The sequence below is a fragment of the Leucopleurus acutus genome, assembly GCF_964270905.1.
Source record: "Leucopleurus acutus genome assembly, chromosome: 16".
In the NCBI taxonomy this organism is placed as follows: domain Eukaryota; kingdom Metazoa; phylum Chordata; class Mammalia; order Artiodactyla; family Delphinidae; genus Leucopleurus; species Leucopleurus acutus.
The window spans coordinates 86,784,870-86,812,565 of record NC_139158.1 but is presented as its reverse complement, the minus strand read 5'-3'; the positions used below and the strand labels follow the sequence as shown (position 1 = coordinate 86,812,565).

General features: G+C 49.1%; 1 protein-coding gene across 1 annotated transcript; it reads left to right on the top strand.

Moving 5' to 3' along the window:
* Nucleotides 1-10,176: 10,176 nt before the first annotated feature.
* TCFL5 (transcription factor like 5) lies at nt 10,177-27,636 on the top strand (the record flags this gene model as incomplete). Its single annotated transcript, XM_082856497.1, is given in 7 exon segments — nt 10,177-10,826; nt 11,919-12,105; nt 12,390-12,552; nt 13,943-14,189; nt 16,046-16,187; nt 27,516-27,604; nt 27,606-27,636. Coding segments are annotated over 7 exon segments (1,509 nt in total).
* Nucleotides 27,637-27,696: the final 60 nt, after the last annotated feature.

The window sequence follows — 27,696 nt, the reverse complement described above, 5'->3', positions numbered from 1 at the left end:
TTTATATTTTCATAAACTTACTTTTGCAAATATAAAATTAGAGAATTTCATTTGTTCTTTGGAGTCTGTTCCATTGTACATCACTACAGATTTTTCACTTTCTAGCACAAACGTTTAAGTTATGAGAACACCGAGAACTTAGCAATTTGGAGTGATTGGTGTTAGAGACCCTGTCAGTAGGTTACGTTAAAGTGGCGACGAGTTCCAACATCTAACGAGATGTGAAGGTTTTTTTACGTGTAAAACAAAAAAATTTTTCTAATTTAAATACAACAAATGTAAAAAATCAAGTGTGTTTCTTTAGGTTTACTTGATAGAAATTTCTGTAAATTGTATTTTATATTGCAAAGTATTATATCACTGTACATTAAAACATGGAACTTCATAGCTTTGTTACTTGAAGTAGAATAAACATCTACAGAAGGTTTTCTGTCTCGTGTGGCATCGCGTTGGAAAGTCGGGTCTGCAGAGGGATGCCTCAGCTCCTGCTTCTTGGCAGTCGGCGTGGTGTGGGCAGCGGTGCCCTTTGGCCTGAAGACCCCTGCCGGATGCACCCCGTTCCCGGGATGGTTCCAGCGCAGGACCCCATGTCGAGCAGGAAGCCCGAGGCCACCAAGGGAAGGACAGAGAAGCGCACGGTCGGGATGACAGAGACGTGGGGCAGGCGGTACCGGCAGGGTCGGCAGGCACCCAAAAGTCCCCGGCCGCTGACTCGGGCCTCAAGGAGCACCGGGCTGGTCACGAGCGTGTGGTGAGGCGGAGCTGGTGGCCCAGGCGCCTTGCCGGGTGGAATAAGTGGCAGGGGCTGTACCAGCAGATGCGGAGCCTTCAGGTCAGGGAAGCGGCCGCGGCTGGGAGGAGAAGACAAAGGTGTCGGCCTTGCCCTTGAACTTCAGGGCCACCAGTGACTGGCCCCATCCTGGTGGCCCTTGTGCCAGCATTTAGCTTCTCAACAAGTTTGTGCACCCATCTCCCGCCATGAGCCGAGACACGCAGGAAACATCCCTCGGGCAGGACAGGCTCTACCCCTGTGGGCTGGAGAGTCAGTAACCTAACGTCTGGTTTCCCGGCTGAGTGCCGCAAAGCGGGGGTCCCGCGAGGGGACGCCGCCATCACTGCCGCCTCAGAAAGGCGTCGGGCCAGGCGAGGCCAGGAGGGTGGCCGCTCGTCTACGGAGAGCCCACAGCGCTAGCCTGACCTTGGGGAAGACCGCCCTACGGCTAGGTCCTGCCAAAGAGGAAATCCCGAATCCTGCAGGATAGACACGAGCAGGGCTGGGCACGGTGCCCGGCTCCAAAACGTGTGAGTCCCTCTGGCCTGCAGGCTGCTGTCCAAGCAGTTTCCCCAAAACATCGGGGAAAATACGCGCAAGTTTTAAAATCCTCAGTCCCTTGAGTACAGCTGGGATGTTTGCATCCTCCCCAAGCCCTGCTTTATCTGCTCCACAGAATACTCCCGTGGCGTCCGCTGCTCCGTCCTTACCCTGCCAACTACCCCTGCTCTCCTCCAGGACCAGACCTGACGGCTCCAACCCGTGACCCCGTTTAGCCAAAGTCACTCACACACAATCAGGTGCGCCGTGCAGCGCTTGGCTCTCCGGAAACCTGGCATGAGGACTCCCTCCCGCTTGAGGCCTCGAGGGCCGCGGTGCCTGGCGGGGGCCCGTATCCCATCCAGTTCCGCAGAGGCAACTGTCAGGGAGGATGAAAGCAGCCTCCAAGGGAGGATCACACCCCAGGGGCCGGACCCTCCCCACCCCCGCACCAGCAGGTCCAGGGCCAGGGAGACAGCAGGGCGAGGGCACAGCGACGGGGACCATCTGGCTGTGCCCTTGAAGGGGCCTGAGCAAGGGTTGGGGAGGCAGGTGCCCCAGGGTAGGAGCCCCAGCCTCCAACCCAGGCCCCTCAGGGTGGGGATGGGAGCTCCTGGCTTGGGATGGCTCTGACGCCTGCTTCCCATCAGACATTTAGGAAAGGGGAGGCCCTCCAACACCACCCACACTTTCCACCCAGTGGTCACCACGGGCAGCCATCTGTATCTTTTCCCTTAATCTTTTTTTCCCTCTATTTTTCTTTTACAAAATTGGGATTCTATACATTCTTGTATCTTTTCTTTTTATAACCTGGGCAATTCCCAAAGGTATCAAGTATTCATCAAAAGCATCATTTAGGACTTCCCTGGTGGCTCAGTGGTTAAGAATCCGCCTGCCGGGCTTCCCTGGTGGCGCAGTGGTTGAGAGTCCGCCTGCCGAGGCAGGGGACACGGGTTCATGCCCCGGTCCGGGAAGATCCCACATGCTGTGGAGCAGCTGGGCCCGTGGGCCGTGGCCGCTGGGCCCGCGCGTCCGGAGCCTGTGCTCCGCCACAGGAGAGGCCACAACAGTGAGAGACCTGCGTACCGCAAAAAAAAAAAAAAAAGAAGAATCCGCCTGCCAATGCAGGGAATACGGGTTCGAGCCCTGGTCCAGGAAGATCCCACATGCTGCGGAGCAACGAAGCCCGCGAGCCACAACTACTGAGCCTGCGCCTAGAGCCCGTGCTCCGCAACAAGAGAAGCCACTGCAATGAGAAGCCCGCGCACCGCAACGCAGAGCAGCCCCCGCTCGCCGCAACTCGAGAAAGCTCACGAGCAGCAACGAAGACCCAGCGGAGCCAAAAATTTAAAAATATAAATATGTTTATTAAAAAAGAAAGCATCATTTACATTTTTCACATTGTTCAAAATTTTCTAACTTCTACTTTCCAGAGAATGTGGGCTCCCTGGAGATTTGTGGGGTCCTGTGTGTTCCCAGAATGTGGGAAATGAAAGCGGTGTACCAAGAAAATCAAGATCTCCCAAGTGCCGCCGTCTGGAGACAAGTGTTCTTAATGGTGTTTCTGGCCCAATTTTCCCGTACCCATGTTGCTGGTGTTCAGGTGGGGGGTCACCAAGGAAGCACAGAGACTTTTTCCATCTTTGAGCTTCACACGAGGGTGGGGCAGGCAGCCCTGGCGGCTTGCAGTGTCACTGAGGGTCCCCCGTGCTCTGCATCCTCAGCTCATGACTCTTGTCCTCGTGTTTGCAAGAAGCCTGCCCCTGCAGCCGTCATGTCATCACCTCACTGTTATAGGAGGGAACCAGCAGGAGCAACAGAGCCTCTGTTCCCCTTTCAAATGTCTGGTTTGACCTCATTGGCCAGGTTGGCACCCGGCCACCTCTGGCTGCAAGGCAGCAAATCAGGGTATCAGGGTCTGCCAGAGAAAAAGAAGAGGAATTCAGCCACTGTGGACACCACCCCAGGGTGTCCCTTTATGTAAAGGGTCAGAAAACTGACTGTAGCAAGTGCTGGCGAGGATGCGGGGTGGCGGGGAGGGAAGGTGGCACCGCCCTGGAGAAGAGCTCTGCGTTTCCAATCAGTGACTTTTCATTAAATTCCACACAAGCCGGCCACCCCCCGCTAGACATTCACCCCAAAGCACGCATCATCAGTGAGGGCAATGTCACCCCAAGGGGATGAGAACCCAAGTGCTTATAGTGATTTATTCACAGTTGCCTAAGCCAGGAAACCACCCAGGTGCCCTTCAGTCAACACGGGGGTGGATAGTGGCCCAGCCACGGGGAGGAGGGAAGTGCATCCAGTGAGAGAGGCCCCAGACCAAGGCCACTGGCCGCAGGCCCCCCTGAGGGACATGCTGGAGGGGGCAGGTTGCAGACAGGGTGGGGCGGGGGCCTCTGAGGGGCAGCACGAGGGAGGCATCCGGGGGACGGGGGCGTCCTGTCCGATGGCAGCGCTGCAGGCACGGCTGTTTGCACTTGTGACTTTGACCGTGAGCAACACCCAGATGCACGGGGAGACCAAGTGCTAGGCTGGCAGCTCCCAGGGATAAGCCCCAGCTCCCGCGCGCACACATGCACACGGATACGCACACACATGCGCACACACTGGCACACACGCACACACGTGTCAGGACCGAAAAGAAAGCAGCTCACGTCTGGAAGGCGAACCGACCGCAGTCACGCTTCTCTCCCTGGACGACGTGCATCCTTTCATCTGGAGTGGCGCGCTCTTGGTTTTCAGAAAAGATCCCCACCCGTGTGATCAAGTAGTAAAGGAACACTTTCCTTTTGTTTAGAAAACAGGAGTGGGGAGGGAGGAGGAGGACAGAGGGAGGGGGAGGAGCCCCGTGCAGCAGCCTCGGGTCCCTCTGTGCTGCTTTTCTCGGCCGCGCTATCACCCCCGTCAGGACGGCCCTGTGCATCCCTGGCTCTGGCGTCCTGCTGCATCGTGCCTTTTTCTAGGCCAGTCCTGGAATCCCTCCACCCTGCTGGGTATTCGGACCCGATTCTCTCCAGCACCGGGTCCACCACTTGCTGCTTTTACTGTGTTGTGATTTTGCGGTTTTAACTGAAGACTCGGCCCTTCCCCGCCTCTGCTGGCCTCTGACTCCTGCCGCCCTGCCCCTCGTCACTCGAGTGTTCATCTCTTGACCCCGCGAGTTCAAACTCACGTTCATTTCCTTGGAAGTTCAAAAGCAGTTGCCTTAAACTTTCCTTTGGTTTGTCTTTCCTTCTGTGCGTGCGTGTGCGTGTGCGTGTGCGTGTGCGTGTGCGTGTGCGTGTGCGTGTGCGTGTGTGATTAATCAATACTTAAATAGCTGAGGAACTTTCGAGCAAGCAGAAGGAAACTCGTATTTTCTTCAATGTCCTATTTCTCATCTATTAAACAATATTTTTAGAGATATTTAAACACAATATCAAACACTTAAACACCAAATTAAATACTGAACAGTTTTCCCAAATATTTAGAAATCGGTTACAAAGGTATCTAACCGAATGCCCCTAAGCCGCTGATTGAAATCACATCTCTAACAAAGGCTTCTCCGATTCTCTGACTCCTTAAGGAACGAGCAAAACTCACAAATCACGGCAATGGGATGCGCAGCAAGTGGTTTACAGACGCGGCGCCGTGGGTCTCACCGTCTCTTCGTTATCTGGGTCAGAGAGAGACAGAGAGGGCGGGAGGGAGAGAAGAGGGAGACAGGGATGGGGCGATGCATCAGGGCTTGGTCTGCAGGCTTAGCCCCGGCTGTGGGAGCTGCTGTGGCCAGAGCTGGACGGGAAGGACGGGCAGACGGGAGGGTGTGGAGGGCGAGGTGAGGCCAGGCCGGGCCCCACGAGGATGGACTAGCCTCTCTCACGTGTTTCTCTCTACCTCCAGCCTGGACGGTGCGGACATCCGGCCTGAGAAGCTGGCGCACTTTGTCATAAAGTTTAGAGGCACACCTGGCCCGAGGGATCCCGGGAGGCGGCGTGGCCAGCGGGGACACTGCCCCCAACAAGGCGACAGCCCCGCGCGTGACCCCAGGTCGACCTCTGGGTTGAAAAATCAGTGCGGCTGTCGCTTCTCTTCTGGTCTCCAGATGTCGTGCAGAACTGTCTCTGCTGATCCCCTCAACCGCGAACACGCAGCAGAGGGGCTTCTAAGAAAAGGGGCCCGGCTAGCCACCCCCTGCCCATCATCTCGGCCCCCTGCGCGCCTCCATGCCTTGCTTACAGCCGCCCTTTGAGCCAAATTCCCAAAGGAAGACAGGCACCAACTCACCTCCCGCCCAACACGACGCCCCCATCGCCACTGTCCCCGCCCCCAGGAGAGGGGACCGGACCTCCCGTCGCTTCTGGGAGGGCTTCCCGGTCCTGCAGACCATGGGAATAAGGCCGGCCATTCTCGTCACATCCTACGCGATCAGGGACGAGCAAGGAGGAGAAAACAAAAGCGTGTGGTGGATAAACACGCAGGCACGTTTCCATCAAAAGCAGGACGAGGCGCGGCTGTCACAGCCGTCACTCCTGGTGGCAGCCGCGGCGCTGGTACCGACAAAGACCCTCCTCCATGACCCCGTCCACGCTCCCTGGGCCCTCGAGCAGCTGCTGGGGGTTCGTGGCCTGGTGGGTGACCCAAACCTTCGCTCCTGCCCGGTCTGAGCCTCAGCCGTCGGGCCCGAGGGCATCGCTGTGGCCGTCCACCGGCTTGGAGGACGAAGAGGACCTGGGTTCTCTAGTTCCTCACCCGTGAGAGTCGGGCTCTGCCACCCCTGCTTTGGGCCTGAAGAGTCCCAAGTGGCCAGGCCACAGCCTCCACCGACGGCCCCAGGAAGCCTCACTGCGTCCCCGCGAGGAAGCTCTCTTCCCCTCGGGACTGAGCCCTCTAGAACCGAGAGTCACAGAACCGGAAGCACAGACTCTGCGGGGCATCACGAGAGGTAATAGGGAGAGGGGCCACCCCATTCGCACCCCTTGATTCCAGATCCAGCAATCCTGGAGCGAGAGCAACGCGGGTTGCGGAGCCCAGACCGTGTCCCGGGAGACATCGCCCCCGCCCTCCCCCGCGCGGGGTTGCCACCTAGCTGGCACGGTAACTGAGTCTTCAGAAGGCCGTCAAGCACACCTCTTAGACTGCCCAAAGCATGCAACGCCGACAACAGCAGATGAGGCTGAGGATGTGGGGTGACAGGAGCTCTCGCTCACGCCAGTGGGAATTCAGAATGTGGCGCAGCCACTTTGGAAGATGGTTTATTTCTTACAAAACTAAGCATCCGCTTACCATACGCTCCAGGAGCACACTCCTTGGTACTCACCCAAAGGAGCTGAAAACTCAGGTCCACACAAAAGCCTGCACACGGATGTTTACAGCAGCTGTATTCATAGTTGCTGAAACTTGGAAGCAACCAGGATGCCCTTCAGCAGGTGACGGATAATTAACGGTGTCCCACACAGACAATGGAATATTATTCAGCACTAACTGAAATGAGCTATCAAACCATGAAAAGACACAGAGGAACCTGAAATGCATTTAACTAGCGAAAGAAGCCAATCAGAAAAGGCTGTATGAAGCCACCTCTATGACACTCTGGAAAAGGCAGAACTATGGAGACAGTAAGAGGATGGGCAGCGGCCAGGGGGCAAAGGGGCAGAGGGATGGGTAGGCAGAGCACAGGGGACTTTTAGGGCAGTGAAACCACCCTGTATGCTATTCAACATGCATGTCCTACACGTATCCTGTTAAACTCACACCTCGGTGTGTGCTGAGTGATTGTAGGCGCTAGTGTACTCTAATTGCGGGGCCTGCATGTCCACCGCTAGGGTAGAGGAACGTGACTGGTATTAGTATGTTGTTGTGTTCTCCGACCTCGCTGAACTCACTGGCTTTTTTGTAGGTCCTGTAGGATTTTCTCCCTGGGTCATCGTACTGCCTGGGGAGAAAGCAGACAGTTCCACGTCTCGTCCTCCCACCTGCACGCTCCCTTCTCTCGCCCTGTCACGCCGAGTAGACCCTCCAGCACATGCTGAACAGAAGTGGCGACAGTGGGCATCTTTCCTCTTTCCTCATCGAGAGGGAAAGCTTCCGTCTTTTGCCATTTAAGTATGATGTGAAGTGTGGTAATTTCATACACGCCCTTTATCAGGTTGAGGAACTTGCCCTCTATGCTTGGTTTGCCGAAGTTTGATTGGGAATGGATGTTAGATTTGCCAGCCACTTTTTTTTTTTTTTTTTGCATTTTTGAGGTAATCGTATGGCTTTTCACTTTGCTCTATGAATATAGTAATTTACATTGGTTGATTTTCAAATGTAAACAAAACTTGCATCCCTGGAAAAAACACTACTTGGTTACGATGAGTTATTCTTTTTAAAAAATCTTGTTGGATTCAATTTGCTAAGCTTTTGTTAAGAATGTCTGCCTATCTGTTCCTGTCCAGTATTGCTCTGTAGTTTTCTTTTCCTGTAATGTCTGCATTTTGCTATCCAGCCCTGCTGCTTTCACCGAATCCATACATTTGTACAACGGCGTCACGTCCGATGCTCGCCCGCGTTCCTTGAGGCTCACGTGGATGCTGTGCTTGGGTCTCCGGCCGTTAGTCCGGAGCCACTCAACTGACTCTGCCACCCACCGGGGGTCTCCCCCTGCACGATGGCCTGTCCACAGAGCGGCTCCTCCTGTTCTCGAAAGCCAGCCCTTCGCATCGGTCCATGATGCTGTTTACTTATTCATTTATTTATTTTTTTGCATGTTTACTTCTTAGCTCAGGGGAGCCCAGGTGGGGCCTTTCTCCCACCCTGACCTGCTCCGGCAGGCTCTGCCTGCCTCTTCAGCTAGGGTCCTCAGCTGAGGAGGGCTACCCCTGGAGGGCTAGACCAGAACCACTTGAAGCCACGTTTAGAGTTTGAAAAAAACACGTTTTATATTTTCTTCACATTTTATTTATAAAATAAATCCCACTAAAGCCAGATCATTCTCACGTTTCATGTCTAAATAAAAGAGGGCTCAAAAACTGTTATCTGCAAGGAACCCGCCCAAATCAAGAAACACAAAAAACAATGTAGGTGCCAATGGTCTTTATTTCCAATAAGCGAAAAACCAAGCATATAATCTTGATTTTATTTTCTTTTTTAAACACTGTAAATTTCACCATACTCCGTGATTTTGCTGCTCAAGTGGGGTCAACTGATCAGCGGCACACACGTCAGCTGGGGGCTCCTTAGAAAGGTGGCATTCCGGGTCCCACCTAGGCCTGCTGAATTAGAATCTGCTTTTAAACAAGATCCCCAGGGCGAGCCTGTGCACATTATGGTCTGTGTTGATGTCACGCTTAGAATCTTCTCAAAGATTTTATCGATATCATCCTATATATTTAGTAGTTATATAATTTTCTTTTTAAATTTAGGTATTTTGATGATCTGAAACTAATTTTTATGTTAGGTGTGAGAAAAAGCGCTCTTGTTTTTTCCCCCACACCTGATACATTTTATTGAGTAAGCGGTCCATCATTTTCCTACTGGGGACATATTAAGTGGACAAAAAGAAAAGCAAATATATATATATATTTTTTTTTTTACTTTTTTTTAAAAGTTTTTTGGCTGTGCCACGTGGCATGTGGGATCTTTGTTCCCCTACCAGGGATTGAACCTGCACCCCCTGCAGCAGAAGCACGGAGTCTTAACCACTGGACCTCCAGGGAAGTGCAGGATGATCTTATATTGTTCAAAGAAAAGATACTGCAGAAGAAATGAATAGCACTCCATAGATGTCTGAGCTCTGACAGAATGAGCAATTCAGAGCCTGATGGGAGAAAACTGCCTAAATCACAGGCCTTTCTTTAAACCACGTGGTTCCTATACAGAAAACAACCCCTGGTTGAGATGGGGGTAAGGGTGAGAGGTGGGTACAGTAATTATTTTGAGCCCGCAAAAATAATTCTTCTAAAGACCACCTATTCTATGATACCATTTATAGGACGTACCCAGGGTTGGCAAACCCATAGGGACAGAAAGGTTAGTGGGTAGGGAGTGCTAATGGGTATGGGATTCCTTGGGGTGATGAAAATGTTCGAAAACTGATTGATTGTGGTGATAGGATGTGAATACACTACCACTGAAGAGCACACTTTAAAAGGATGAACCCACATGGCATGTGCATTCTAGCTCATCACTGGCCAGTGTTTGTCGAGTGCATTGATTACACGAGCCCTGCCGGTTCTAGGAGGAACGGTGCACCACGTGTATTTATTTATCTGACTGAGTTTTCACCTACGTACAGCCTGCCTTGTCACACCTGTACTTGGGGCCGCTGTCTCACCTGTCTACTGTTCGGGCTTACTGTAGGCCTCGTGTCCCGAGAAGGGGGGGACCGTGCGGCACCCCGTGGATACGTGGACTCGTGGTGAAGCGTTACCTGGAGAGGCGCCTCTTGCATGCGCCCTGATACCCGGCCAGGCCCTGGGAGGCCCCGCGGACACTCGACCCAGGTGTCTGACCCTCGGACACTGGACTCGGGCGTTTGGCCCCTTGGACATTGGGATCCGGGCGGCCCGGCCCTGCGGACACTCGACCCGGGTGGTCTGGCCCCTCAGGCACTGGACTTGGACGGCCTGGCCCCGCGCGCCGCAGCCTCGCCGCCCGAACCCCACGCCCCAGACCTGCGCGCGTAGCTTGGGACTGGGCGCCGCGGCGGAGGCGCGGCGGGCGGTTGGTGCGGCCGGGCCGTGGGGCGGGGCCGCGGGGCGGGGGCAGGGCCGCGCCGGGGAGGGGCTGCCGTTGCGGGCGGGCGGCGCAGGCGCGCTGCGGCCGGCGGTTTCCGCGACCCCGCCCGCCCGGCCTGGCCCCGCCGGCCTGCCCGCGCACCCTACGCCGTTGGCGCCGGCATGTCGGGCCCCGGGCAACCGGAGCCGCCTCAGGCGGGCGGGCCGGCGGGCCCCGAGGGCGCGGACGCGGCGCTGGGCGAGGCGGGGCTGAGTTTCACGACCACCGACCTGAGCCTTGTGGAGATGACCGAGATCGAGTACACGCAGCTGCAGCACATCCTCTACTCGCACATGGAGGCGGCGGCGGCCGACGGCGAGCTCGAGACGCGCCTCAACTCGGCCTTCCTGGCGGCGGCGGCGCCGGGCGCGGCGGCGGGGGGCTTCGCGGCGGCCGGGAGCGCGGCGGCGGGGGGCGCGCCGCCCGTGTACCCGATGCTGTGCCCGCCTGCGCTGGCCGATGGCGGCTTCGCGGGCGCCAACCAGTGCCTGGGTCACATTGACTTCCAGGAGCTGCGCATGATGCTGCTGGGCGAGGCGGGCGCGCCCCCCGCCGCCGAGAAGACGCCGTGCGCCGACGGCCCGGGCGCCGGCGCACCCCGGCCCAAGGCGCCCGACGGCGCCGGCAAGGAGAACGTGGAGGGCGCGCTCGAGGCGCGGGCCAAGTCGGCCGTGCGCGTCCGCCTGGAGGACCGCTTCAACAGCATCCCAACCGAGTCCCCGCCAGCCCCGCGCGGCGCGGATCCCCCCGAGCCCGGCATGGCGCTCAACAAGTGGGTGCATGCCCCAGGGAGCGGGCCGGGTGTACCTAGGGTCCTCTGCAGAGCGGCACCAGCCTGGGTCCGGGTGTAAACCAGGGTTCTGTGCAGGGAAGCACCAGGCTGGGTCCGGGTATAGACCAGGGTCCTCTGCAGAGGCCACCAGCCTGGATCCGGGTGTAACCAGGGTCCTCTGCAGGGAGGCCCTAGCCTGGGTCCGGGTGTAGACCAGGGTCCTGTGCAGAGAAGCACCAGCCTGGGTCTGGATGTAGACCAGGGTTCTCTGCAGAGGCCAGCGGCCTCACTGCAGCTCGCATCTTAACAGGGAGCAGACCTCAGTGGGTCTGGAGGCTGAGCTGAAAGTTTGTGTGGTCTGTGAAGCACAGCAAGCAGATATTAAGTACACAGCCTGCAGCATCACCTTTGCAGTGTGCACTCAGCGTCTGCATGCGGAAGAGAGATGAGTTGAGATAAGTGCACACATGTTCCTGAGGAACAAAGGTTTTGTCCCCAAATCACTCACCTAAATGTCAGGAGAGACCTCTGCTTCCCCCTCTGTTGACTCAGGTTGAGGCTGACCTCATCTTGCACAGATGCATCCCCTGGGAGGAAAGACGTCATGTTGTGAGGTTTTGAGTGTAAAATGCAGCTTCATCCTTCAGCCAGACTGCCAGCCCATAAGTGATCTCGCAGCAACAACTATCGGAGAGGAGTCGCCTGTCTGCTAGGGTGTCTCCTCAGCTTCCTGTCTGTCCCCACCCTGTAGTTTTCCCCATTTTGCCCATAGTCGTCAGATTTTGGAGGATGGCCAAAAAAACAGAGATTGGTGTCAGAAGTGTGATGGGAAGGGAGGTGTAACTAAAAGATGACACACAGCCACACCTTCCAATGTGAGGAAGAAAGCTTGAACTTGTCCCCTACAACACTAGCTGATAATTGTTTGTAGAGGTTTCCATGATGGGGGGCATTCATGGTAACAGATTCAAGTTCCTATCTAGAAAATCAAATGTTAGCCTTTAGAGTGTGATAGTTAGTGATTGTGGTGTTTCAGGAAACTTACCTGCCACATACTCTTCATGTGTTTCTGGGTTTCTTTTGTCTTGGCAGTTTGGTAACTCTTATTCGCCATCCATCCGAATTAATGAATGTTCCTCTCCATCAGCAACAAAACAAATGTACAACATTAGTGAAAAATAAAACTGCTGCTGCAGCCACTGCTCTGCAATTTACATACCCTCTGTTTACTGCAAATAGTTGCTCTGCTAGTGGAAATTCTAATCTTTCACAAACACAGGTAGGGAAAATGATTTGCGAAGCTTTGCTCTTTTGTATTAAATGGATAAATTGTATTTTAGTTAGGCCCCAAGGATTTTTTTTTCTTTCATTGAGCTCAATAATTTTTTTAAATCGAGAGTATTTATGTGGTTCGGGGATATTTAAAAATCCTTAGTGCACCTAAAGTTCTTCAAGTTCATGTGAATAGCTTTGACGTTACTTCTATTAAAGTGCCTTTTATTTGTACGTAGAGAGGAGATTGTCACCTGTTAATAAAGTTCCTGTTGCTTCATTTTTTTCCAGAGTTCTAGTAACTCATGTTCTGTACTTGAAGCTACCAAGCATCAGGATATTGGATTGCCGAGAGCATTTTCTTTCTGCTATCAGCAAGAAATTGAATCCACTAAACAGACTTTGGGTAGTAGAAACAAAGCTTTGCCTGAGCAGGTTTGGATTAAAGTAGGAGGTAAGCGATGAAACAGAAGCTGGCAGTTGCTTTCTCCTCCTGCCTGATGTCTTTGCCCCCCCTTTTTTTTTTTGGCCATGGGTGGGAGAGGGGAGAGAGGTTGTTTATAAACAAACGAAACGATCTCGGAAGCCTGCTTGCATCTTAGGAATCCTTCCGTCCCTCTGCCCAGTCACCTCACTTTGAACATCCTTGCGAATTTTGAACATCACGTTTATACTTAGCCTGGAAACGTTGAGTTTAGGGGCTGCTTTTTCTTAACAGTAACATCCTTAAACAGAAAAACGATAGACTTAGGTACATTTTCGTTACCTTCAAGTTACTGACAGCACTTTCAGGTTTTTTTTTTTTTTCTCTTATTTCATACTTCATGAGTGAGGCAGGAGTCTGAAATCCGCTCAGAGCTTTAGAGGACGATCTGCAGATGGGCAGAGGATTGAGTTGGGAGCAAGAGGCCATAAGGTGATACAGAAAGTTTTAGAAATAAACTTCTGAAGGCAAACTTTGCTTACCCCTGGCGTTAACCGTCAATCCGTTTTTCCTGGAAAACATTCTTTTTCGAGCTATCCAACAATAACACAGCTTACACTCAGCTCTTCGAGAGCTGATAAAGACAGGGTAGGGATGCAGCTCTCCTTCTTTCTCCCACGCCAGTGATTAGTTTTCCATTGTTCTTATGACATTGCTCGCGAAAGTATACGTTAACATTTGTAAGGTAGAAAGGTTAATGTTAAAATAGTCCCTGTACTGACTACTCAGCTGAAGAGTATTACCAATACTTGCGAATTCCTCTCTATGTCTTTTGAAAAGTTCTCACCATTCTGAAATGTGTGTTAAGGGGTTCTTTCACCGCAGAGGGTTTGTCTTTGTACGGTACCTCGGGAATGCACATCACCGCAGGTACTAATTAGACGCCTGCTGTACTTTGATAGAAATTTGACATATTTCTGTAGCACAGGTCAAAGCTATGATGTGATTACTCCTTTTGTGGGGGGAATCTCACTTGTAAGGTGAGGGCATGTTTAATCCTAAACCACTTAGGTTTTGTCCTCTTCTGAGCATTGCAGTTAGAATATCAGTTGTCTATTAGGATAATTGCATATCAAGAAAATCTCTTGGAGAAAATATTTCAAGTGTTTTTTCCCCCATTCTGAATATCAGAAAAATCAAACAACTTCTTGGTTTTTTTATTCATAGATGACAGTTAAAATGCCTGTTGATTTAAAAGGGGAACTTTTGACTGTATTGCTGTGTAAGCTGTATTGATTACAGAATACCTGGGGTGTTTATATCTTGGATCGAAAATACCAAAAAATATATTCAGCATTCACGAGGGTAAGTTTAGAAGAACAGAAAAATGAAAATACCACTTTTTCCTTCTTTTGCAAAGAAGAAGCGCTGTGTAAGCAAGCAATAAGCAAGAGGAGTCGGAGTAGGATACGTCAGCTGGACACAAACCTAGAACGAAGAGCCCTGGGAGAGCTCCAGAATGTGGGTGAAGGCTCCGCAGCAGTGCAGGGTGCCTGGCAGTCGGTGGAGTTGTCCCAGGCCACCTTCGGGGAGCAGACCCAGAGCGGGCCCCAGCGGGGCCGGTCCCAGCGCAGGGAGAGGCACAACCGCATGGAAAGAGACAGAAGGTAATGCGTGGCGTCGGTGGCGTACAGTTGTCTTAGACGCCGAGCTGATGACAGTCGGTGGTGGTGACGGGCGCCTTTTTGTGGAAAACAATGGTGTAGCCATTTCTGTGTTCAAGGGAGGGAAAGCTGGCTAGAGTCAGTGGTCACCTTGCTTTGCTAGGCGGATGGGGGTACCCGAGACCACCCCCAGGTCTGATGATTCATTAGGAGGACTCATGGCTTTGATTTATTTTGGACAAAGAACCCAGCAAAGTCGGCAGAGGCTCATGGGGAGAGGTCTAGGGGCCCCAGGCGCCAGCTCCCCAGAACACCTCTCAGTGGAGCCACTCAGGATGCCTGTCACCCCCCAGCACTGGTGACATGTTCCCGGACAGCAAAGCTCCTTAGAGACTCAGGGCCCTGGATCCTACTGGGGGCTGGTCGTGGGGGGGGGGGGGACATTCCCTACCTGGCACGCGGCCAAGTCCCAGACGCCCAGAAGGAAAGCTGGTGTTTAGCATAAGCCAGTGGCCAACGGTGGTGGGAACCCCCCCGAAATCTAAGTTCCCAGGTGCTGGCCGGGGCAGCCCTCCTGGGAGGGGGCCGCCTGCGCACTGGCCCACTCAGTTTTGCTTGGCTCTTTAGGGTATTGAAGAAGGAGGGAGGCGCAGCTTACGTAAGTTGTTTTATCTGTGGATCTTATTTGTGCTGCTCTGTGGAGAAGCAAAAGGTGGTTAAGTTTTCTGTTACAGCTGGGTACGGGATGATTCCCTAACTTCGTCATCTGTTGGGTGCTTTGTGCCAGTTTCTGTTTTAGGCTCAGGAAATAGAGCATTGAGTGAGACAGATATTCGTCTCTGAGCCTACAGTGTTGGGCAGTGGGGATTTATTTACTAAAGGGATGCAGTAAAGCCAGGCAGCTGGATACCTTTGCTAAGGATGTGTCCGCACACACAGGCCAAGCGGTGGGCATCACTGAGCTCACCGCGAATTATAATGGGCATTGTTTATATTTATTTAATAAACATTTACTGAATACCTACCATCTGAAAAAAAGCCTTATACGTACTACGTGTTGACGGTAAAAGTTTTCCTTCTTACTCTGCCATTTCCTAGTTTAACAACTTCCTACACATTCTTTGCCTCTCCACCTGAGTCTCTCTTCTCTAAAATAGGGATATCACCTACTGCGTAGATGGGACACAGGAATTAAACAAGCTGAAATGTAGTGTCTGGCCCAGTGCCTGCAGTTGCAGAGCACCTAGTGAATTCCTGCTCTTGTTGTTACCTTACAAAGTTGCTCTAGAGTTCTGAGTGTACAGGTGGGGAAGTAGGAACAAGGGCCGTATTACCTGAGTGCAATACGTAAAAGTTAAAAATGGTCTAAGACTCCAGGTGGGATGTAAGTCATCCCTAAAAGGACTGGATTTGGGGATATTCACAGGCTGGTGGTCTGTGGTCCTTTATGAACCGGGGCCCCTTGGAGAATCAAAGCTGTGAATCCTAGCTTCTGTGACTTCCTTGGCACCTGGGGGGCAGGTGAGTGAAAGAATGTCCTGCCCAGAAGAAACACACACACAATTTTGCTTCCAGTTTCAGGGGGTTTGGGTCCATCCTTGGTCTAGAGACTTGGACCTGGTCCTTGCTCCTGGCCCAGGAGAAGTAAACGGGAAACTTTCCAGGGAGCGTGACTGGGCTTAGTGGGCAGCTGAGGGTGGGCTGGCCGCTGTAGAGGGGAGCCCCGAGGTGAGGGCCTGCCCTTCCTACGCTCTCGGTGGCCAGGCCGCGAGCTGATTCCTCAGGACACACAGACGCCTGCTTTATTCCTTTGTTCTGCTTCAGCTTCTCTATGTGATCACTTTGGGTTTTGACTGTAGGCGCAGAATCCGCATTTGTTGTGATGAGTTGAATCTTTTAGTCCCGTTCTGCAACGCCGAGACCGACAAGGCGACGACGCTGCAGTGGACCACAGCGTTCCTGAAGTACATTCAAGAAAGACACGGGGATTCTTTCAAAAAGGTTAGTATCTAGGCCAGGATATTTTCAGAATCCTGTAAATGTATCAGTGTTGTTATTTATCCTTTTTCTCTAAGATGTCCCAAACTGTCCTTTGTTTCCTGGAACCAAACGTCCGATGCTGAGTCCAGTGTGAATAATGCCCTGCTCGTCACTTATCAAGGTGCTAGCCACAGCCTGGATGTGTGGTCAGCTGGCAGTTAGGCCCCTGCTCTGTGCAGTGGATTGTTTGGGGGCTTAAAGGGGTTTCAGAGACCTGCCTGTAGGGTATGATTTTTTTTTCCCCCTCAGAAGATGTTGTGAAAGGGATAAAGCACAAATAGGAAAAAAAAAGAGGCAATTAAATGTCAAATAAATAATCTGGATTTCAAACATGTTCAGAAGGCAGAGAAGAGAAACACTGCGGCCTGGGGGATCGGGGTGGGGGCTCAGGGGCTCCAGCATCTCCGTTCCTTAGGACAGCCAGCTCGACCTTGACCCTGTCTGTCTGGGCCGAGGAGCCATTGATTCCCTGCAAGCCCTCCAGGTGGGAGCGGATGCTGGGTGTGAGTGAGGGTCCCACCTGCCCCCTCCTTGGGGGTTCAGATGAGAGAACATTCCCTGCATTGGCGTCTGTGCTCTGCCTTGGGGGGACCTTGGGTCCAGGTACCGGCCTCATTTCTCTGGGGATCAGGGCGCGTGGGATGAGGCCTTAGAGAAGAGCGGCCTGGTTTTGCTGCTGGTCCCTGCTGTCGTGTAGTCGCTGCCGTTGACGGCAGCACGGGTCTGATTAGAGAACCGAGCTGAGGTTGGCACTATAAACGTGGAACATTTTGAAAAAGAGCCTTCCGTATCTAGATCCTGGGGGAGCTGCCGGCCGAGCGCCCCAGGCTGCCTGGAATGAGGTCCCTTGGGCTGAGTGCTAAGAGTTTGTCTTCTCCGTTTCCCTTTTCTGTGCCCACGTGAATTTCCATCTTGTGTGTTTCGTAATTTCCTCAAGTTCCTTATTTTCATTGTATATTTAATTGCCTTTTAAAGCAATACCTGCGTCAAGTTTGTGCTGATTGGACCATTTATGGTTATTTATAATGTGGTTACTCTTTAACATTATTTTTTAGCGATAGACTTGGTTTATTGTAATAAAATAAAGCTTTTATATTTAAAAAAATGATTTAATGGTTGGCTCTGTGTACCTAATAGTGGTAAATTATTATTTATATGTTTCATTCAAATATGATGAAGGTGTTTACAACAATAAAAAAACTTAACTGTCACTGTCTATACTCAAAGATTAAATAGGTTAAAAACTTACGGACATTAATTTTTATGTATATTAGGCTTCCTGAATATTTCTGAAATGTAGTTACATTGAATTTGTAGATTGTTTCTGGGTCGGATTACAAGACCCATGAAGAAACAGGCCGAAGTGACCTCAGTAGCAATTTGGGGGGAATTAGAATGTAGGCAGCTTAAACGCTTGTGTCCTTCCTGTTTCCTCAGTGACTTTCCCCCTCTTACTTGCATGAACATTTTGAAAGATGTGATACACGAAAGTCTTCAGTGATTTTCCTAAATTATTTCAGTACACATCTCATCCCACAGGTCTGTTCCGACTCTAACCAGGATTCTGTCCGAGACACTGGGGGCACCTTGAATAAGACAGAGACCCCGTGGGCTGGAGGGAAGCGGCTAACAGGTTGAGGGTGAATGGACCACCTCCATCCCGGTGTGGGGTCTGGTTGACATGCTGCAAAGATGGCTCTGCCTGCTGCGCAGCAGGGAGACTGGACTCCAGGTGGAGAGGTTAGGGGTGGGCAGGAGTGGAGACACAGACCCTGGTCAGAGGCCGCAGCCGCTCTGCTGAGACTGGCCAGGGCCCGCGGTGCTGGATGTAGGGCTGCTGGGCAGAGGAATTGGGGTCCACGGTGGGGTGTCTGGCTGGAGATGGGAAGATGGGATGGGAAGACGTGTGGAGAAGCAGGTTGGGGTGGGGCGGAATCCACGTTCTGTGTCCTACGGGCTAGGTTTTCAGTGCCCAGGAGGCGTCAGGTGGAGAAGTTGAGAAGGTAAACGAGTCTGCAAGCAGGTGGTTCCCTTTGTTTTATTTTTCTAATGAGCACAGAGTTCACTGAACACCTGCCCTCCCCTCACCTAGTCTGAGCCGTCAGCATTTACCATGTTTAACACACACGTGCACACGCACAGCACAATTTCAAAGACAATGATGTATCATGACCCTTCATCTCTAAATATTTACGCCTGTGTCTCCCATGTAACGCCAGTGCCGTTTTCACACCTCACAAGGTCGATAGTCATTCTCTTATACCATCTACTACCCAGTCCGTATTCCCATGTCCCCCAGATGTTCTAAAGGTGACTTTTATGGCTGCATTTTTTTCCAAACCAGCACCCAGCCATGCTTCTGTGTTGCATTCAGTGACGTTTTTCTGTCTCTGAGCTATGGCAGTCCTCCCTACCCCACAGTTTCTATTACGGCACTGAGATTTTGAGGAGATCGGGCCAGACAGGCGCCTGTAGAACCCTGCATTTAGATGATTCGTTGTATTTATTTATGGTAATTAAAAATTTTTATATAATTTTAAACTTGCAGGAAAATTCCAAGATGAGTGCTAAGAGCTCCTTGTGTGCCCACCCAGGTTTACCCAGAACCCCTAGTTGTTCACATTTTGCCCCATTTCTTCTGTCTCTTGCAGTCTAAACCATTTGATGGTAAACTGTGGGCACTATGTGCCTTGATACCCAAACACTTCAATCTGTGATTTTAACGAATATTACATTATCTTACATAACCAGAACACAATGGCCAAAATCAGGACACTTAACATTGGTGTGATACTCTTACTAATTCAAATTTTGCCTCTTGTCCCGATAACATCCTCTACACCATCTTCCCCGGTCCAGCCCCAATCCAGGATCGCTGGTGTTGTGAGGTGACATTTTGGGGTCGTGACCTTGAACCCTAGCCAGGCTCTGGGGCTGCGGGGCAGTCTGTCACCCTGTGCTTCCCTCTCCTCTGTCCTGTCACCATCACAGTCGTTGGGCAGGACGGTGGCGCTGCCCCCCTGCTTTGTCTTCCCTCCTCCACCTGAAGTTGGGCTGGGGCCCGGCCCGCACCCACGTGTCCTTGCGCACCAGCCCCAGTTATCAGGTGCAGCTGTACTGTTACTTCTCCCTTTCCTGTGCAGTAGGAATTCTGTCCTTCGTATTTTAAATTTATTTTATTGCAGTGTAGTTGATTTACACTGTTGTGTTAGTTTCTGGTGTAGAGCCAAGTGACTCAGTTGTGTGTGTGTGTGTGTATATATATATATATACACACACACGTGTATATATACATACATTCTTTTTCATATTCTTTTCCATTATGGTTTATCACGGGATACTGAGCATGGTTCCCTGTGCTGTACAGGGAGCTGTAACGCTCTATAGGGTTAGGACCTTGTGTGTCCATCCTGTATATAATAGTTTGCATCTGCTAACCCCAAGCTCCCACTCCATCAATGCCCCACCCCCACCCCCTTGGCACCCACCAGTCTGTTCTCTGTCTGCGAGTCTGTTTCTGTTTTGTAGAGAAGACACAGCATTTTATCTGTTTCTCACATTTATTTCTCACGTTCTGATCAGTGCAGATGGCAGTTTTAAAAACGTGTTGAGGCTTTTCCATTGTGACCTCTTTTGTGGTCAATTTTTTAAAATTCTGTGTTTGTTTGGAAAGGACGTGCATTCTCGGTTCGGCGAATTCTGTATGTTTATTAGGTTGAGGTTACGAATTGTGGTTCAGGCCTTTCCTGTCCTCTCTTGTCTGTCAGACCTGTTGTTCTCAGAGCCCCCGTGGCGTCTCCCACCGTGACAGGCCTCGTCCCATCTCTGTGGGGCTCTCAGCGTGGCTAAGTGTCGGGGGCACACCCTCCCACCTGGGCCCTGAGGTCTGTCACCCCTCTTGGTTTCATTAACCCTTTTCCTTTAATTCTCTCATCTCTCTGTACAGACGACACCCGTTTTCTTCCTCTTCCTAACTTCCTGGTATAATTTCTCGACATGTAATTGGAACAATCTTTCTTTTTCCCACTAAAAATAGTTTTTATCATTGGCCTTCTCCTATTTACAGATTTAATGTGAATATCCAACTTTGACCAGACGTCATCTCAAGGTGTCTGATGAGTTGTAAAAATCCCTTAAAACTCAGCTATTTCACTTAAGTTTCGTTGGAATAGACGCTAATTGAGAGAGCAGAGTAACAATTACTAGCTTACCTTTGACGCAGTCAAGGGTGGGAGGTGTCCACTTGTCTCCCTCTTTCAGGGTCACCCCAAGTTCCCGTGAACTGAGTCCCAGGGACCTCGTGAGAGTCTAGATTGAGATACACCTTAACCCCACTGCTGGCAGAACTATTCAAAATAAAGACGGGTGCCCGGGGCTCCTCATTTTATGATGATTGTTTGGAAAAATCTCTTGAAATGCTTCCTTGCATCTGAGAGGTGATTATTCTCTTCCTTCTGGCTTCTACTTAGGTATTCTCAAAGGTAAACTCTGCCTTCTCAAATATAGGCAAATATTTTATAGTTGGGCTTTGGGTGTCAGAATATAGAAACCAATATATCAAACCATGGTTCATCTTACATTGCATTAAGACCCGTTGAAAACCTTTTAAATTTTGGGAAGGAAATTAGAATGTATTTCTGTGCAGATATAGCTTCTGAGCATAGACAGTTGTTGCAAATGGCAGATGGCCGTGGCTGGGATGCCACGTAGCGTGTGGACAGGTGGAGGGCTCCAGCCGTTGCAGATGACTCAAAAGTCAGAGCAGTGGCAGCAGAGAGAGCGCTTATACTTCCCTTCCTGGACACAAATTAAATAGAAACCTATTATAGTCCAGCAACAAAGAGACAGCACAATTCAAAAATGGGCAAAGGACTTGAATAGATGTTTCTCCACAGAAGATAAGCAAATGGCCAATAAGCACATGAAAAGATGCTCAACATCACTAATGATCAGGGAAATGCAAATCAAAAGCACTTTAATGGATGTGAGATACCAGTTCACACCCATTAGCTGTGGCTATTACAAAACAAAATAAGTGTTGCTGAGGATGTGGAGAAATTGCAACCCTTGGGATTGCTGGTGGGAATGTAAAATGGTGCAGCTGGTGGTTCCTCAAAAAGTTAAACATAGGGGCTTCCCTGGTGGCGCAGTGGTTGGGAGTCCGCCTGCCGATGCAGGGGACACTGGTTCGTGCCCCGGTCCGGGAAGATCCCACATGCCGCGGAGCAGCTGGGCCCGTGAGCCATGGCTGCTGAGGCTGCATGTCCGGAGCCTATGCTTTGCAACGGGAGAGGCCACAACAGTGAGAGGCCCAGGTACCACACAAAAAAAAGTTAAACAGTTACCCAAAAGAATAGAAAGCAGGGACTTAAACAGATATTTGTATACCAGTGTCCATAGCCGCATTATTCACAGTCACCAAAAGGTGGAAACAATCCAAGTGGTGGAAACAATCCAATCAACAGACGAATGGATAAGCAGAATGTCTGTACAGCCAATGGATTACTATTCAGTCATGAAAAGGAATGAAGTTCTGACACATGCCTCACAATATGGATGGACCTCCAAAACAGGATGCTGACCGGGAAAAGGCAGACACAAAAAGACAAGTACTGTATGATTCCACTTACATGAAGTACCTAGAGTCATCAGATTCATAAAGTCAAAAAGTAGAATGACGGGTGCCAGAGACTGGGGGAGGTGGATGGATGGAGGGTACATGTTTAACAGGGACAGAGGTTCAGTTTGGGGAGATGAGAAAGTGCTGCAAATAGATAACGGTGATGTTTACACAACGTTGTGAATGTACTTAAGCCACTGAATTGTACACTTACAAATGGTAAAAAATGGCAAATTTTATGTTATATATATTTTACCACAATAAAAACATTTAGACTTAATTGTGTAAGAATGCTATGCTTTAAAAAAAAAAACTTACAGAAATGTGTACACGCACAAAAACGGAGAGACTAGAATAATGAACGCCCATGTCCAATAACTCAGCTTCAGGCATAACTTTGTTTCACCTATACATCCCCATCCTCCCACTGTCACTGAATTATTTTAAAGCATTACCAATTGTCATATCATTTTCATTCACAAATGTATCTCTAAAAAGAAAAGGGCTGTTTAAAAGCACAACCATGTCACCATCAGCTTCCTTAATCTCCCTCCCTGTCCAGATTTCTCTGATTGGCTCACAACTGTCTTTTTACTGTCGACTTACTTAAATCGGTATCCAAACACTGCATTTGGTTCATAGCTCTTATGCACCTTTTAATCCGTTATGGCTCCCCTTTCCTATTTTCCTTGCTGTTTGTTTATTGATGAGGCTGAATGTTACTGAACCGAATTTGGGTCCACTTGCCTGCACACAGTAAAGCCAATTTGCTGACACCAGTTGCGGTGAAAACAAGTGCAGCGTTTACTGCAGGTGCCAAACAAGGAGTCTGGGCAGCTAATGCTCAAAAGACCTGAACTTCTTGTTTGGCACCCGCAATAAATGCTGCACTTTCTTTCACTGCAACCCAGTGTCAGTAGATTGGCCTTACTGTGCGCGGGCGAGCGGACCCAAATTCAGTTCAGTAACAATTTTTGGTGACCCAGATGGGATTTCCAGCCCATCTGAGATGCCAAAAATTGTTACTGAACTGAACTTGGGTCCGCTCGCCCACGCACAGTATTACACGTCATGATTAGTTATACTCCGTGACAACTTCAGCAGAGAAGTTTTTTCCATATAATGTTTTTTGTGTCATTTAATATACTACATAATCTTCATTAGTTTAATATTTCTCTCTGAGATGCCTCAGGAGCCCTTTGGAAAACTCAAAGTCAGCTAGAGAAAGAAACTTACAACTGTTGTCAAAAGCAGCTCAATATTCCAGGAAAACTTTGCTGTCTTAACAGAGAGAGAAAACCACTTCCCATCTGCACCAGCTTACTTTTAATAGCGAAGTTCATTTAGTTAATGAAATTCAATCTAACATGAGCCAATCTTGACCCCATGCAAAACTCTTTCCTTAAAGTTCCTTTTCTACAAACCTTTCATCACTTTCTGTATCTATATTAGTTTGTCCATTATTTTTTCCCTATCCAGAAACAACCAGCCCTGGGACGAAATTATTCTCCCTTTTTTCCCTTAAGAAAGATATTTCCATTCTTTATACCTTCTCTCACTGACAATGTATATCCTACTTTCTGTTCACACTGAAATGCTTCCCTTATTACTTTTAGTAGTTTAATTACACATGTATTACAATTTTTAACCCTTAAAAACTTTAATCTTTACTGAAAACCAAGAAGCGAGTAATTGGACTTTTCTTTATATCACCATGTTTTGATTGGCAAACTTACGAGCACACCTCTAAAAACATACATTTTCCTATAGCACAGTTTTTCTCTTTAATGTAGTACAAGACGTGTATCTAATAAACTCAAACATCTCTAGTTGTTTTTCTCTCTCATAAGAAGACAGGAGGTGAACTTAGACTTGTCTAGTAATCGGTGTTAACGCTCAAAAGATCTGAACTCCTTGTTTGGTGCCTGCAATAAACGTTGCACTCTCCTTCACCACAACCTGGCGTCAGTAGATTGTCTTTACTGTGTGTGGGCGAGTGGACCCAATCTGGTTTAGTGACAGTGTTGGTGATTGAGGTGGGTCCTGTTCAGCAGCTGTCTGAGCACCTTTGTCTCAGGGGCAGCCCCAATACCTTGCCGCCAACCAGCCATCCTCAGCCCACAGCGCTTTTGATTTTTGTGATAAAAGAAACAAGGCACTTGCACTGGCAGGTTGAGATGTCTTTGGTAAGTAGTGGAACTCACATGTGGTGACACCAGAGTATTCTTCCCTATCACATTGACTTCTATAGCAGAATATTGGTTGGGATTTTCCCTTTTGGACTAAGGCTTGGTCATTTGGCTTTTTTTTTTTTTTTAAACCAATTTATTTATTTATTTTTGGCTGCATTGGGTCTTCGTTGCTGCACGTGGCTTTCTCTAGTTGCGGCGAGCGGGGGCTGCTCTTCGTTGTGGTGCGCGAGCTTCTCGTTGCAGTGGCTTCTCTTGTTGAGGAGCTCGGGCTTTAGGCACGTGGGCTCAGTAGTTGTGGCTCGCGGGCTCTAGAGCGCAGGCTTAGTAGTTGTGGCACATGGGCTTAGCTGCTCCGCGGCCTGTGGGATCTTCCCAGACCAGGGCTCGAACCCGTGTCCCTTGTATTGGCAGGCGGATTCTTAACCACCAGGGAAGCCTGGTGATTTGGCTTTGTCTCTGATGGGGCATTGGTTGGGAGTTTCCCTTTTCGGGACTAGGGAACTTCGACCCTGAGGGACTGTTTTCCATTGCATCCGTTTGTTTGCTTGACAGTTGACAACAGCGGCCATGAATAATTAAGAAATGAGTGATCAGAGCTCTGTTCCATCTTGTAGTCTAGGGTGTATTTTACTAAACTGGTAAATGTTCAGCTATGCTCCTATAAAAAGAAAAATGTTTTTTCTGACACCACATGGCCACAACTTTCTTCGGACTCTGGAGAAAATTGGTTAAGATGAAACTCTTTTGAAATTCCAAACCTGGTTCTTTTTTGCCTATGCAGTTTGAGAAAGCTGGCTTAAATATTTTCTCAGAATTCTGACCCTCAGAGAACAAAAATATTTCTAGGAGAAAGCTTGAAGCCATAACTCTTACCATGTCTTTGAAATGCAAACACAACCCACATTGCCTGAGACTTCAGCCTGGGTTAATTAGTAGAACTTCACATCAAAAGGAAAAAAGGGGAAAGAGCCTTTTTAAACTCAAGTAGGTAAATTTAACTTGTTCCAACTGTTATAAAGTTTTACGTTTGCTGGGTGAGTTGCCATGACACGTGAGGTCATGATTTCCTATCTTTTCATTTGCATTTTGTTTGTTATTAAAACAGGAACCCTCATTTGGGAACTTGAGGGAATTGTTGGACTTCACTCTTTGTTTTTGTCCTGCAGGAATTAGATTTTGTTCTTCATGCGTGTGTGTGTGTGTGTGTGTGCGCGTGCACGCGCATTTGTCTTGTGTGTAAGTGTGCTGGTATGGGAAACTCAAGCTTATTTCCTGAATGCAGACCCTTGGGGTGCATTCTCCAGAACTGGACCACTTTCAGTCACAAACAAATAAAATGTAAAAAAATGATTTTCCTTTGTAACATGGCCTGGCCATAATACTCCATAGATTCAGGAAAAAAGTGGCCTGTTAATGGATCCTTAAATTATGCTACTATTATGCAGTTAGGGCTGTTTTACAATAGAGAGGGAAAATGGGATCAAATTTATAAACTAATAAGTTTTTTATTGAAATATAAGCTATGAGATCTCTGGATGGATGGATGTCTTTATATAATATTGTCATAAGTAATAAAAGAGAGATAAACGGGATAAAAGCTTTCAGGTGAACTCTTTAGGAATAGTCGTGTATTAGTTTTTCCGGATTTTTGGTAACTTGAAACTTTAGTTTTGCTAAATTAAGTTATATGACGGAAATTCATTAAAGGTCTAAGTCATTTTTCATTCAGGTAAAATACTGGAACATTGATTGCTTGAGAAGTCTAAGTTTATCTTGTCTTCTTATGAGAGAGAAAAAAACTAAAGATGTTTGGGCTTATTAGATACATGTCTTGCACCACATTAAAGAGAAAAATTGTACTATAGGAAAATGTGTGCTTCTAGAGGTCATAGAATGTGCTCATAAGTTTGCCAATCAAAACATGCTGATATAAAGAACAGTTCAATTACTTGCTTCTTGGTTTTCAATAGAGATTAAAGTTTTTAAGGATTAAAAATTGTAATACATATGTAATTAAGTTACTAAAAGTAATAAGGGAAGAATTTCAATGTGTAAAGAAAGTGGGCTAGGTGCTTCCCCAGCGGTCCAGTGGTTAAGACTCTGCGCTTCCACTGCAGGGGGCAAGGGTTTGATCCCTGGTCAGGGAACTAAGATCCCGCATGTCGTGTGGTGTAGCCAAAAAAGAATGGAAATATCTTTGTTAAAGGGAAAAAGGGAGAATAATTTTGTCCCAGAGCTGGTTGTTTCTGGCTAGGGAAAAAATAAGGGACAAACTAATACGGATACAGAAAGTGATGGGAGGTTTGTGGAAAAGGAACCTTAAGGAAAGAGTTTTGCATGGGGTCAAGACTGGCTCATATTAGATTGAATTTCATTAACTAAATGAACTTCGCTATTAAAAGTAAGCTGGTGCAGATGGGAAGTGGTTTTCTCTCTCTGTTAAGACAGCAAAGTTTTCCTGGAATATTGAGCTGCTTTTGACAACAGTTGTAAGTTTCTTTCTCTAGCTGACTTTGAGTTTTCCAAAGGGCTCCTGAGGCATCTCAGAGAGAAATATTAAACTAATGAAGATTATGTAGTATATTAAATGACACAAAAAACACTATATGGAAAAAACTTCTCTGCTGAAGTTGTCACGGAGTATAACTAATCATGACATGTAATGCTGCACGTGGGCGAGCGGACCCACGCTGGGCTCAGTAACGTGACTACTGCGTCCTGCAGGACATCCCACCTTCTGCATCTTGCAGACCCGTGTCTTTTGTTTCCTGGAGGCCGATGAGCTTCGGGTGGTTTGCGTGCACCTGCCTTCTCTTTTTGTGAGCTTGAGACTGACTCAGCCATTAAAATGGAGGCCTTTCACAAAGTGTCTGGAGGCGTAGTGTCATGAACTTGACCCGCGGCCGGCAGGGTGTTGGGGAGTTAGCTCTTGGGCTGGCCCCGTTGCCACGCCTAACACTGAGCAGTCAGTGGGGCAGGGGCAGGGGACAGCAAATGCCCATGGCAGGAGGGGTATGTCACGGTACAGAGTGTCTGTGTGGGGTGGTGGAAAGTTCTGGAAATGGATGGTGGTGATGGTTGCACAAGAGTGTGAACATACTTAATGCCACTGAATTGCAAACTTACAAATGGGTAAAATGGTAAAGTTTACGTCTGTGTTACCACAGTGAAAATAACAAAAAAATATGGCTGCTTCTAAAAAAATATCAGAAGGGTTTACAATATGGTCAGGCATTTTGAGAATCTATTGGAAAACTAAATAAAAATACACGTAAAGGTAACTATTTGAGACAAGTGTTTGAATCCCCATTTTTATCATCTGTATCCCCTTACAGGATGTGACATACGTTTGTGAGTGACACCTTAACTATATATTTTGAGGTAGTTTAGCTCTTAATTTCAACCCTTTGTGTTTTTGAAGATAACAGTTTTCATGTCTGTGTATATTGTACGTTAATGGTAATTTCTCAACTTTAGGAATTTGAGAGTGTATTTTGCGGTAAAACTGGCAGAAGGCTAAAGTTGACCAGACCAGACTCCTTGGTGACGTGTCCCACACAGGAGAGTACAGAGTAGCCCAGCTATGGAGATCAAGTGACTGACTGGATGTGAGCACTGATGTCTGGGAAGCAAACGGCTCTTCCTTCGTGACCCATAA